Below are 14,948 nucleotides of genomic sequence, written 5' to 3'. Positions count from 1 at the left end.
GTTCATGACAATGATGTAACACAACCTTGTTTCTTCAGACAAGTGTATCCTCGACCCGAGTATACTGTATATACTCAGAGGTACATTTATCTTAATACAGTATATACAGTTTTCTTTAATACATGTCTTAGAGATTGAAGTATTCTTAACTGATGGTGAACAGGTGATGAGCAGTCTTGATGACCATTACGTTAACGACTGCCTACGATCGAATGGGTTATTAGATTTGAAGACTATCGTACTAGGGTGATTAAGGGTGCATGTCACTTATGCACCTTCAGGCAAGGATATTTTAATCTCTAATACGGGAACTGAAGTAAAATTTACTTATACAAATAATAAGATATATATCCTTCGGTGTAAACAGACTGCTACGCTACGTGCATACATTCATTAGTATATATACAAAGAGAAAGGCTTTAAACATAATATATCAAGTATAACAGTCTTCCTGTGTGGTGTTTACAGGTCCTCTGGGCGACGACTTTATAGTGGACGACGGATCAAGACCTAGAGACGGTAGACGGGGTCCTAAAAGACCCAGAACAATACTGACGTCGGCGCAGAGGAAGCAGTTCATGGCCTCCTTTAGTGTGTCTCCCAAGCCTTGCAGAAAGGTGGGTTCAACAACATAACAGTAGATCAACATCCCCAATAACCAGACCAGGAGACAGGCAGTATTAAGGGGCACGTAAGTACCTCTGTCTTCTGATAATATGCTTATTTGTCCACTATAGTCTACCTTGTCCATAATTACTGTGTCGCATGTGTCTGTTTCGTCAGGTGAAGTCTAGGATCATTCCTTAATTCATGGTATAATTTAACAAATCTTTGAGGACAGTTGTGCTGTAGAGGTCAGACTCCTCTTATAATGCAGGTTAGGTTCCGGGCTACTGATGTAAAGTGAAAATCCCTGTGAAGTGAGACATACCTTTTCTTTTACTTTCAGAGGTATATAAAAGTCTGATGTTGACATTATAAGTGAGCAGTAGAACTAGGCCTAAAAAAATGCATTTACAGCTCACACATTACTTACCCTAAAATATTTTCATTCTTAGCTTATAGTGAGTAGTAAATATATTTATTGTAGGAAGTCTGAATAAATGAAGAATGAATATTATTCAAATCCGCCGCATTAACAAAATGACAGAGCGAAGCGCTGTAAGTTATTATTATAATCAAAAAGAAGCGCTAAACCACAAGGGCTATACAGCAAAGCGCTGTAAAGCGGGGCCTGTCTTTATTTAATTAAAAGATGTATGTCACTAAGACTGTATTGTTCTTCTACTAATACTATAGTTTTTAGATTTATTTGTAAAGCAAAAAAAAACGACTATAGGAACAACTACTATTGCAGGTGATAGTCTAATAGTATAAAAAAATACAAGAACACTGATAGTTAGTATACTAAGAGAATTATATTAGGTCAAGGAACCACAACTATCCCATATGATTTACAAACACATTACCATGTACACCATCCTGGTGATGCTACCATGGTCCACACACCAGTACTCGTGTTTACCATGTACACCATCCTGGTGATGCTACCATGGTCCACACACCAGTACTCGTGTTTACCATGTACACCATCCTGGTGATGCTACCATGGTCCACACACCAGTACACGTGTTTACCATGTACACCATCCTGGTGATGCTACCATGGTCCACACACCAGTACTCGTGTTTACCATGTACACCATCCTGGTGATGCTACCATGGTCCACACACCAGTACTCGTGTTTACCATGTACACCATCCTGGTGATGCTACCATGGTCCACACACCAGTACACGTGTTTACCATGTACACCATCCTGGTGATGCTACCATGCTCCAGTACACCCACTACACGTGCTTACCATGTACACCATCCTGGTGATGCTACCATGGTCCGCACACCAGTACACATGTTTACCATGTACACCATCCTGGTGATGCTACCATGCTCCAGTACACCCACTACACGTGTTTACCATGCACACCATCCTGGTGATGCTACCATGCTCCAGTACACCCACTACACGTGTTTACCATGTACACCATCCTGGTGATGCTACCATGCTCCAGTACACCCACTACACGTGTTTACCATGCACACCATCCTGGTGATGCTACCATGCTCCAGTACACCCACTACACGTGTTTACCATGCACACCATCCTGGTGATGCTACCATGCTCCAGTACACCCACTACACGTGTTTACCATGTACACCATCCTGGTGATGCTACCATGCTCCAGTACACCCACTACACGTGTTTACCATGTACACCATCCTGGTGATGCTACCATGGTCCGCACATCAGTACACGTGTTTACCATGTACACCATCCTGGTGATGCTACCATGATCCGCACACCAGTACACGTGTTTACCATGCGCACCATCCTGGTGATGCTACCATGCTCCAGTACACCCACTACACGTGTTTACCATGCATATCATCTCACACAGAGGGATGATTCAAGCCACCGATCTTGAACTCTATTTATTGGGTGTTGAATTTAGCATCGGGTTGGGTGTCAGGTGGCCACCACGGGGCGCTGGGTGTCAAGTTGCCACTACGGGGAGGCTGGGTGTCGGATGGCTACTACGGGGGGGGCTGGGTGTCGGATGGCCACTACGGGGGGCTTGGTGTCAGGTGGCCACCACGGGGGACCGAAACGTCATCATAAGGGTGTCTGTATGTGCGGGTTACTGGTGTAAGGTGTATGATCAAGCATCAGCACTAAGGGGAAGGTGTGAGTGAGTCTTACGTGTGTTGTGCACTCCACGTGTGTTGTGCACTCCACGTGTGTTGTGCACTCCACGTGTGTTGTGCACTCCACGTGTGTTGTGCACTCCACATGTGTTGTGCACTCCACGTGTGTTGTGCACTCCACGTGTGTTGTGCATTCCACGTGTGTTGTGCACTCCACGTGTGTTGTGCACTCCACGTGTGTTGTGCACTCCACGTGTGTTGTGCACTCCACGTGTGTTGTGCATTCCACGTGTGTTGTGCACTCCACGTGTGTTGTGCACTCCACGTGTGTTGTGCACTCCACGTGTGTTGTGCACTCCACGTGTGTTGTGCACTCCACGTGTGTTGTGCACTCCACGTGTGTTGTGCACTCCACGTGTGTTGTGCACTCCACGTGTGTTGTGCACTCCACTCTGTGTAGTATATGGAATCTCGTGTAGGAGAAAGAGACATGTATGCACAGATTATGACATTTGATAAGAAAACGTTTCGCCACAAGTGGCTGCTTGAGCCACTTGTGGCGAAAGGTTTCCTCATTAAATGTTAAACTGTGCGTGCTCGTTTCTCTCAGCAGTTTGGTACTATCACCATGCCGAGTCAACTATGTACAATCTCATGTTACGCTGACCTTCAGTACTTGTTAGTTTATCAAGGGGCCGCTAGACGCACCACTTAAGCATCAGGTATTTCCCAGGAAGACCAAAATAATACAGTGTTGAGTGAGTTGCAGCGCGATGCAACAATGAGGATCTCTTGGTGAGGTGCATCAGTACTGCCCGGGTCATGGGTTATCTTCTGTTTTGACTGCCACTCACCACTCCTTGGTAAGCAACAGTGCCTCTCTAGCTTTGAGGAGGCACTGTCTTGTGCCATCAACCTTAGGTTAATCTTTGATCTTTCTTTATGAAGCCTTCAAACAGCTTCTGCACAACCCGGGTAAGACGTTTTTTTTTTGTGCGTTTTTGACCCAACACGTTTAATGGCCATTTATTTCTTTGTTGTCAATATCACTCTTATCGAGATTTTGTATAGGGCGGATTTTTACGTAAAGTTTTGCATATTTTACGTAGCTTTGTACGTCTGTTTTCGTAGTCAAGGATAATTGAAAAGTTATTTTGTAGCGAGATCCTAAAGTTCAATGTTGTTCTTAAAGAACAATATTGTTCTTGGATCTCAAAGTTCACTTCCGTGTAGAACTTTATCAAATAGTTACCTTTACTTAATAAAGTTATTTACTAAGATGTAAGTTTAATATTTTTATTTTTATTACGAACTTGGGATTTTTCTTCCATATATTTTCGTTATATTCTCTTTTTTATTCATTTGACGATAGTCATTCAGTGCTGTATGACCCATGCGGGTTAACGCTCACTTGTGTTAATGTTATTATATTCATAAAATAATAATAATAATAATAATGTAATAATAAAATATAATTATACAAAATAAAATAATAATGAAATTAATAAAAATAGTAACAGTAATAATAATAATAATAATAATAATAATAATAATAATAATAATAATAATAATAATAATAATGATAATAGGTAATCATTCCCAATGGTTATAATCATAACCATTGTTTTTAAAGGGGTGGAGTAGTAAGCCAGTGGAAGGCCTCGGTCAGATGACCAAAAGCTCCAGCTGTGGATCATCATATGACTAAGACCTGCGTCAGGAAACACTTGTCCTGTTTCCTGACGAACATTATACCTACCATAATAATAATCTTAATAATAATATTCCTCACCTCTGAGTTCCTTGCCAAATTTTTACGACTCAGCATCACTGGCAGATGTATATATGGATTTCTTAACACGTTATCTCGTTGGTCCTTGTCCAGACGACTTCCTACTTAACCTGCTGACAGCCTGAGGTGCCGTGGGTCCATCCCGGCCCTCCCTTATAACACAGTGTCCCGCTGAGTGCTGACAGTGAGGGGAGAGTGAGAGTGTCAGGGGCAGGTCCCCAGAGAGTGCTCAAGGAGGGGTAACAGCATTCCTGCATTATAGCTGCGTGCGTGAGAGGAAGTGTGTTTGTGTGTGCGCAAGGCGGTGTATATGTGTAGACTGCTGGTGCATGGACACCAGTGGATATATTAGGAGAGAGAGAGAGAGAGAGAGAGAGAGAGAGAGAGAGAGAGAGAGAGAGAGAGAGAGAGAGAGAGAGAGAGAGAGAGAGAGAGCTCTTAGATTGTTAATAAAGGTAGGAACTCTTAGCATGGCCTTGGATGCACTGGAAGAAAATCAGAATGCAGATGTAATATACACAGACTTTGCAAAAGCATTTGACAAATGCGATCATGGCGTAATAGCCCATAAAATACGTTCTAAAGGAATAACTGAGAAAGTGGGGAGATGGATCTTCAACTTCCTAACAAATCGAACACAAAGAGTAGTGGTCAACAGAGTTAAATCGGAGGCTGCCATAGTGAAGAGCTCTGTTTACAAGGCACAATACTCGCCCCCATCTTATTCCTTATCCTCATATCAGACATAAACAGAGATATACACCACAGCACCGTATCATCCTTTGCGGATGATACTAGGATCTGCATGAGGCTGTCATCTGCTGAGGACGCGGTTAACCTCCAAGAAGATATAAAGAAAGTTTTCCAGTGGGCAACGGTAAACAATATGATGTTCAATGAGGACAAATTCCAACTACTCCGTTATGGAAAACTGGAGGAGATAATAACTAGAACAGAGTATACTACTGACTCCGGCCATACAATAGAGCGGAAAAATAATGTAAGGGACCTGGGAGTAGTAATGTCTGAGGATCTCACTTTCAAGGATCACAACAGTGCCACGATCGCACGTGCAAAAGAAAATGATAGGATGGATAATGAGAACTTTCAAAACGAGAGATGCCAAGCCCATGATGATCCTTTTCAAATCACTTGTTCTCTCTAGGCTGGAATACTGCTGTACATTAACATCTCCATTCAAAGCAGGTGAAATCGCAGATCTAGAGAGTGTACAGAGATCCTTTACTGCACGTATAGTTAGTGACAGGTAAAGACCCACAAGATATTGCTAATGTTTTAACACTGGAACTGGAGTCCTGCAGCAAATGGTTAGTAGACAACAAACTATCATTACACCTAGGGAAAACTGAAGCATTTCTCTTTGGAACGAAACATAAACTGAGAAGGGTAAATAATTTTAATGTTCAGTGTAATGGGGAGTCCATCACTTTGGTTTCATCAGTTAAATATCTGGGAATCCCCTTTGACCCATGCATGTCAGGAGAATTGATAGGGAACAGTGTAGTAAAGAAAGCGAATGCCAGACTGAAGTTCCTGTATAGACAAGCACAGTGTCTACCTACTGAGGCTCGCAGGACCCTATGTCTAGCCCTTATACAATGCCATATGGATTACTCTTGCTCTTCATGGTACTCTGCCTTGACAAAAAAAACTGAAAGATAGACTGCAAATCACCCAGAACAAAATCGCAAGATTCATCCTGGGGCTGGGACCAAGAGAACATGTAGGCCAGGATGAATTACAGCAGTTGGATATGCTGAATGTTGAAGACAGAGTAAAACAACTGAAGCTAAATCATGTTTATAAAATTGCTCACAAACAGTGTCCATAATATCTTGCTGTCAATTTTGTCAAGGTTGGGAACCGCAGCAATCATAGTACTAGGGGGAGAGAGCACAACTTTGTAGTACCCACAGTCATTGGCCAGGCTTCAAACACCTTTTATTGTACAGCAATAAAGGAATGGAACAGACTACCCACACATGTCAAAGCCAGTCATAGCATGAACCAGTTCAAGAAGAGTGCCAAAAGGTGTCTGATGAATGTAGCTACAGAAAGGGAGGGGAATGATTTTCTATTTTTTAGCTAACATACGTGTAAATTTTACCTTATTCCTAGTAATGACCCTCGTGTTGTAGATAGTCTTAATGACCTTGGTGTAGTAGATAGTCTTAATGACCCTCGTGTAGTAGATAGTCTTAATGACCCTGGTATAGTAGATAGTCTTAATGACCCTCGTGTAGTAGATAGTCTTAATGACCCTCGTGTTGTAGATAGTCTTAATGACCCTGGTGTAGTAGATAGTCTTAATGACCTTGGTGTAGTAGATAGTCTTAATGACCCTAGTGTAGTAGATAGTCTTAATGACCCTCGTGTAGTAGATAGTCTTAATGACCCTGGTGTAGTAGATAGTCTTAATGACCCTCGTGTAGTAGATAGTCTTAATGACCCTCGGGTAGTAGATAGTCTTAATGACCCTCGTATTGTAGATAGTCTTAATGACCCTCGTGTAGTAGATAGTCTTAATGACCCTCGGGTAGTAGATAGTCTTAATGACCCTCGTGTAGTAGATAGTCTTAATGACCCTCGTGTAGTAGATAGTCTTAATGACCCTCGTGTAGTAGATAGTCTTAATGACCCTCGGGTAGTAGATAGTCTTAATGACCCTCGTATTGTAGATAGTCTTAATGACCCTCGTGTAGTAGATAGTCTTAATGACCCTCGGGTAGTAGATAGTCTTAATGACCCTCGTGTAGTAGATAGTCTTAATGACCCTCGGGTAGTAGATAGTCTTAATGACCCTCGTGTAGTAGATAGTCTTAATGACCCTCGTGTAGTAGATAGTCTTAATGACCCTCGTATTGTAGATAGTCTTAATGACCCTCGTGTAGTAGATAGTCTTAATGACCCTGGTGTAGTAGATAGTCTTAATGACCCTGGTGTAGTAGATAGTCTTAATGACCCTGGTGTAGTAGATAGTCTTAATGACCCTCGTGTAGTAGATAGTCTTTTTAGTATGATAATAAGATGTTATCTTCATTGTAGAATAATAAGGAAATATTATAACCTTTATATTATAATAATAAGGTAAAAGGACCCCAATGGAAATAAGTCACTCTGTCTGACTTTTTTGGGTTATCCCAGGTTATCCCAGGTTATCCCAGGTTATCCCAGGTTATCCCAGGTTATCCTAGGTTCTCTACACTTATGCTGCTATGTATGATAATTCTATGTAACTGTATTGTGTATACCTGAATAAATTTACTTACTTACTTACTTACTAATTCTGTCAAGCACCTTAACTACTGGGAACGCTTGAAAGCACTTGACTTGTACTCGTTGGAACGCAGGAGGGAGAGATATATCATAATCTACACTTGGAAAATCTTGGAAGGAATGGTCCCAAATCTGCACACAGAAATCACTCCCTACGAAAGTAAAAGACTGGGCAGGCGATGCAAAATGCCCCCAATAAAAAGTAGGGGCGCCATTGGTACACTAAGGGAAAACACCATAAGTGTCCGGGGCCCAAAACTGTTCAACAGCCTCCCATCAAGCATTAGGGGAATTGCCAATAAACCCCTGGCTGCCTTCAAGAGAGAGCTGGACAGATACCTAAAGTCAGTGCCGGATCAGCCGGGCTGTGGCTCGTACGTTGGACTGCGTGCGGCCAGCAGTAACAGCCTAGTTGATCAGGCCCTGATCCATCGGGAGGCCTGGTCGTGGACCGGGCCGCGGGGGCGTTGATCCCCGGAATAACCTCCAGGTAACCTCCAGGTATAACCCTTAAAACCCTTGTGTAAATGAGAGAAAGAAAGAGAGAGAGATATATATATAGAGAGATAGATAGATAGATAGAGAGAGAGAGAGAGAGAGAGAGAGAGAGAGAGAGAGAGAGAGAGAGAGAGAGAGAGAGAGAGAGAGAGAGAGAGAGAGAGAGAGAGAAAGAGAGAGAGAGAGAGAGAGAGATAGAGAGAGAGAGAGAGAGATAGAGAGAGAGAGAGAGAGAGAGAGAGAGAGAGAGAGAGAGAGAGAGAGAGAGAGAAAGCCTGCCTTTCATCTTAAGGATGTTTCTAGGTGATGGACCACTCTGTTGGTGAGTGTGTGTAAGAGAAATGCTTGAAGTAATATACGAGTTCTTCTCTAAGCGAGTATCTTGACTAACACTCAGAATGGGGGATAGCGGACGAGAAACAGTGTTAGAGCGTACGTGAGTGTTTGTGTTTGCTTATGGGTGTTTGGGCGGGCGGCAGTAAAGATGATAAGCGTGTGGGTGTGCCTTTGAAAAGGATGAGTGCCAAGCCCATGAATTGTGTGTATATGAGACTCTCTTTGTTGCTCTTGTAACCAGACACACAAAGAGCTCATGGATATCTCGGCTACTCTTACTTTCCACCATTTCTTGCTTAGTTTAAATCTGATTATGTCATTAAGGGTAATAATACCTTGCATTATCGCAGAGTAAACCTTTTTTTCTTCGTTGTTAGAGCTGTTGCTGTTAAATGTGAAGGTAACCGGTGTTTAGTGAAAGAGAATCTCCCTCGGGAGGCTAGAGTGAGGCACTGGCACTCTGACCTCAACACCTAACACTCTTGGCTCCTGTGTAGCTCTTCGAAATGACCCTTGTCTGTCCGTCTGTCCAAACACAACAACAATCATTTCATCTACCGTGTAACTCCTGTCTAAACTGTCCCGCCCACCCGATGGCACCACTGCGTCCTGTTGACAGATTTATGGCCGCTGATTGGCTGACACAGCGAGTGACATGCAGGACTGCCAATGAGTTTCTCGCACATTATACAGAAAATATACATAAAAAATAATGAAACGTGTATAAATAAAGTATACACCAATTAAATACAAAAAGTACAAACTACAGAGCGATAACGAGGGGAATTGTGGGTTAAAATTCCGAAGAATTTAGAAAATATTGGGAATATCCATATAAAGTTTGAGTGGAGCAACAGTGGTGGTAGCCAGTGGTGACAGTGATGGTTGATAGATATTGGTTCCTGCTGCGTCAATCCCCTCAATTTCGAGCTGAGTGACGAAATGCTGTTTAAATGAAGAGAAATGTGTTAGGATAATTGAAATCTGTGCGTAACTACATCGTATATGATTAGAGTGGTAGAGAGTACGTAGAGAGGGATGATAGGCGTAGCTCGTAGAAATGTTATTTGGTAGAGGTAGGAAGGTAGTTAGAAGAGAGTTATTCTTAGATGTTGGATGCTAGCTTTATCTTAGCACTTGCTGGGGGTGAAGGTTCCGGGTGAGTGCCACTCCAGACACCAAGACAACGTTGGCTTGTTTATCTTGCCATCACCAACACTGCCACCACCACCAACACTGTCACCACCACCAACACTGTCACCACCACCAACACTGCCACCACCACCAACACTGCCACCACCACCAACACTACCACCACTACCATCACTGTCACCACCTCCACCACTGTCACCACCATCAATGTCACCACCAACACTACCACCACCACCATCACTGTCACCACCAACACTACCACCACCACCATCACTGTCACCACCACCACCATCACTGTCACCACCACCAACATCAGTTACCACCACTCCACTTCTAAGACACCACTAATATCACCACAAGTCACCATAACTACAGTGAGGAACTAGACATATATACCACCAGGGCATCATAATCTGAAGACATTTCGCCCATCAGTGGCTTCTCACCTCAGTACAAATATGATATACGACAGTGGAAGACGAGGTAATCGGTCCCACACCGATGTGGGACTGATTGAGTGAAGCATCGGCAGGAAGATGGACTCTTATATGCTGGGGTGAAATGAGGTGCAGCAGTTGAAGCCTCATCACTAGTGGGCGGGGTCCCACTAGTGACGCAACTCATTCCCTAGAATTGGGCATGTGTGTGTGTCTGTCTTGAATACTATTATGGTAATGGCACCATAACCATCACCACCACTCGTACCAGCACCACCTCTTCTTTTACCTCAACCCCCCTACCATCTCCCCCCCCACCACCAACTACACTACCTGGGTCAGTGGCAGAAGTGACCTTTCCTGCCTGAGGGGAATCCACTGACCTTCTCACCAGTAACTATCACCACCACCCTGACCGCCCGCTGCCACCCACCGCCCACGACCATCACCCACCCGCCCACTGACGGTACCAGCCGGCCCCCCACAAACTAGCTGCCACCTTATACACCACTGTGCAAACAAAGTCTGCCATAACACCACCTGTCTATAAGGAACACCAAAATAGTGCTGAAAAAGTGCGACCTATTATAGTGGAGCACTGATTAACAGTGAGCGTAATAGGGACATATGTTCACACTTGCCTTAGGTCAGGAGCTGTTGTGAGCTTTGGCGGTCGAAATGTAGTGGGTGTGTTTGGAGCAATCCACAACTGCCTTGCGTAGTATTTATTGTGTAGAATGGTCATGTCATCTATCTACCTGGAGTCTACCTTCCTGGAGTCTACCTTCTTGGAGTCTACCTGGGGGTATTCAGGGGGTCAACGCCCCCGTGGCCCAGTCCTTGACCAGGTCCACCAGCACAACGTCTCAGCTTGACGTCTGCATGTTGACCGTACTACGCCGTGCGGTTACTGTCAGTCAAGGGTTCGAAATGAGAGGTCACCATCAGTGACCTCTCAGAGTGACTCAAGCTTCCTGTTCACGTCCAGTAATGTAGTTATACACGAATGATACACAATACCTCCAAGGTTGAGGGACTGATCCCCTCCTCTTTTACATATATTTTTACAGTCTTCTCATAAGAACATAAAGAAGGAACACTGCAACAGGCCTACTGACCCACGTGGAGCAGGTCCATGTTGTCCCCCGGATTAGACCAGTGACCCACCCCCCGGATTGTCCCAATGACCCACCCAGTCTGGTCATCCCCACTCAAGGATGGAGCACTGTAGCAGACCTAGCAGCACAAGCTAGTCAGGTCCAACTCACACCCACCCACACCCACTCATGTATTTATCTAACCTATTTTTAAAACTACACAATGTTTTAGCCTCAATAACTGTACTCGGGAGTTTGTTCCACTCTTCCACAACTCTATTACCAATCCAGTGCTTTCCTATATCCTTTCTGAATCTGAATTTTTCCAACTTGAAACCATTGCTGCAAGTCCTGTCTTGGCTGGAAATTTTCAGCACACTATTTACATCCCCTTTATTTATTCCTGTCTTCCATTTATACACCTCGATCATATCCCCCCTAATTCTACACCTTTCGAGAGAGTGCAGATTCAGGGCCTCAGCCTATCCTCATAGGGAAGATTTCTGATATATGGGATCATCTTTGTCATCCTCCTTTGTACGTTTTCCAGAGCATTTATATCCATTCTGTAATACGGTGACCAGAACTGAGCAGCATAGTCTAAATGAGGCCTAACCAAGGATATATAGAGTTGAAGAACAACCTGAGGACTTCTATTATTTATACTTCTAGATATGAAGCCAAGAATTCTGTTAGCTTTATTGCGAACACTAATGCACTGTTGTCTTGGTTTTAGGTTACTGCTAACCAGAGTGTAGTTGAATTTGTATTGATGAAGCCACTGGTGCTAAAACGTCTACACATAAAGATACCCAGATGTTGCACATGTATATTATTTTTCATCTTCACGTCTATACTTACAGGCGTAAGTATAGACGTCCAGGCACAATAACCTCGAACTGCTAACCCCGTGCAGGCACAATAACCTCGAACTGCTAACCCCGTGCAGGCACAATAACCTCATTGTGATCTGTTATCATAATAATAATAATAATAATAATAATAATAATAATAATAATAATAATATTTCTACCAGTACATGATATAACTTATACAGACCATAGCTGACATCAGTGACATACTGTATAGAAAGCCCCTGGTTATGGAGAGCAATTAGGTTAATTTTGTTCCCCAGGATGTGACCTACACCTTTCGCCTAACACATAATTGCTACCCAATTACGACATGATTTCGGATGTTCTTGAAGACAAGCAAAATGCAGCTGTAGTTTTCAAAATCCTTGACACTCGCGACTTTGGGTTAATTTCACACAAAATGGTCGCAGAAGGAATAACTGAGAAGGGCAGATAGATGTTTAACTTCTTATGAATATAAACCAAAGAATAACAGTAAAGAAAGTGAAATCAGGGGCTGCTAGCGTGAAAAGTTATGTGAGCCAAAGCACTTCTTTCCCTTATTCTCATCTCTGACATAGATAGGGACATACATCATGGCACAATATTATATTTTGCAGACGATGTTAGAATTTGTATGAAAGTGGCAACCATAGAAGACATAGCGAGCTTCCAGGTTGAAATAAACTAGTCTTTCAGTGGGATTCTGATGACAGTATGATGTTGAATGAGGATAAATTTCGGTTACTACTCCACGGAAGAATGGAAGAAATGAAAACGACTGGAGTTCAAGACGCACTCACACCACTCAATAGAACATAAATCAAATGTGAGAGACCTGGAAGTGATAATGTCATAAGACCTCACGTTCAAGGAGCACAATAATATTTCGCAACTGCAAGAGAAAATGATAAATTGGATATTTAGAACATTCAAAACAATAGATGCCAAGCCAGTAATAAGAACATAAGAACATAAGAACGAAGGAACACTGCAGAAGGCCTACTGGCCCATGCGAGGCAGGTCCAAGTCCCTACCGGCTTAAGCCAATGCACCCAACCTAGTCAGGTCAGGTCACATTGACTCAAGGGAGGAACACGGCAACCGACCCGTTAGCACAAGCTATCAGGTCTAACTCACACCCACCCACATCTACTCATGTATTTATCCAACCTATTTTTAAAGCTACACAACGTTCTGGCCTCTATAACGGTACTTGGGAGTTTGTTCCACTCATCCACAACTCTATTACCAAACCAGTACTTTCCTATATCCCTCCTGAATCTGAATTTTTCCAACTTAAAACCATTGCTGCGAGTCCTGTCTAGGCTAGATATTATCAGCACACTATTTACATCCCCGTTATTTATTCCTGTCTTCCACTTATAAACCTCAATCATATCCCCCCTAATTCTACGTCTTTCTAGAGAGTGCAGTTTCAGGGCCCTTAGTCTATCCTCATAGGGAAGGTTTCTGATACATGGGATCATCTTTGTCATCCTCCTTTGTACATTTTCCAGAGAATTTATATCCATTCTGTAATACGGTGACCAAAACTGTGCAGCATAATCTAAATGAGGCCTAACCAAGGATGTATAGAGTTGAAGAACAACCTGAGGACTCCTATTATTTATGCTTCTTGATATGAAGCCAAGGATTCTATTAGCTTTATTGCGAACACTTATGCACTGTTGTCTTGGTTTCAGATTACTGCTAACCAGAACTCCTAAATCTTTTTCGCAATCCGTAATATTAAGATCTACATTATTTAGTTTATATGTGGCATGGTTATTGTCCTGTCCAACATTTAGAACTTTGCATTTGTCTATATTAAACTGCATCTGCCACTTCTCTGACCACTGCATCAGTCTATTCAAATCTTCCTGGAGTGCTCGAATGTCCTCGTCAGAATGAATTCGACGGCCTATTTTGGTGTCATCGGCAAACTTGCCGATGTCGCTCTTTATGCCCTCATCTATGTCGTTTATGTAGATTGTGAACAGCAGGGGGCCCAACACTGACCCCTGTGGAACACCGCTCGTGACGCTTCCCCACTCTGATTTCTCCCCATTTATGCAAACTCTCTGCTGCCTATTTGTCAACCATGCCTCTATCCAGGAAAAAATTTCTCCTCCTATTCCATGTGCTTTAATTTTCCTCAATAGTCTCTGATGTGGGACCCTGTCAAAAGCCTTACTGAAGTCCATATACACAATATCATATTCGTTACCATGATCTACCTCCTCAAATACCTTAGTGAAAAAAGTTAATAAATTCGTAAGGCAGGAACGTCCCTTTGTAAAACCATGCTGAGATTCGTTGATTAATTTATGCTTTTCAAGGTGGCTACGAACTGCCTCGGCAATTATTGATTCCATAAATTTTCCCACTATGGAGGTTAGGCTTATTGGTCTATAGTTCGAAGCTAAGGACCTGTCACCTGTTTTGAAAATAGGTATCACATTTGCCATTTTCCACTTATCTGGCACCATGCCAGTTTGTAGTGATATGTTGAAAAGATTAGCCAAAGGTGTGCTAAGCTCCTCTTTACATTCCTTTAGAACCCTTGCATACAGTTCATCAGGGCCTGGGGATTTGTTAGGTTTTAATTTATCTATTTGCCTAAGGACCATGTCACTTGTGACCCTAATAGTGCACAGTTTATTATCGTCCTGTTCTACATAATTTATCATTACTGGAATATCACTGGTATCCTCCTGTGTAAAAACTGAGAGGAAGTATGTGTTAAAAATTCTACACATTTCCTTATCACTGTCAGT

General features: G+C 42.8%; 1 protein-coding gene across 1 annotated transcript in view; it reads left to right on the top strand.

The window, feature by feature from the left end:
• Nucleotides 1-14,948, top strand: part of Lmx1a (LIM homeobox transcription factor 1 alpha) — a 64,027-nt gene that overhangs the window by 23,618 nt on the left and 25,461 nt on the right. The window contains exon 3 of the mRNA XM_070095091.1: nt 469-617. Within this exon, the coding sequence (XP_069951192.1) occupies nt 469-617 (149 nt within the window). The remainder of the gene's footprint in view (nt 1-468; nt 618-14,948) is intronic.

Source organism: Cherax quadricarinatus, chromosome 49 (assembly GCF_038502225.1).
Source record: "Cherax quadricarinatus isolate ZL_2023a chromosome 49, ASM3850222v1, whole genome shotgun sequence".
In the NCBI taxonomy this organism is placed as follows: domain Eukaryota; kingdom Metazoa; phylum Arthropoda; class Malacostraca; order Decapoda; family Parastacidae; genus Cherax; species Cherax quadricarinatus.
Note: the sequence above shows the minus strand (reverse complement) of the source record. Positions and strands in the feature narration are given on the sequence as shown.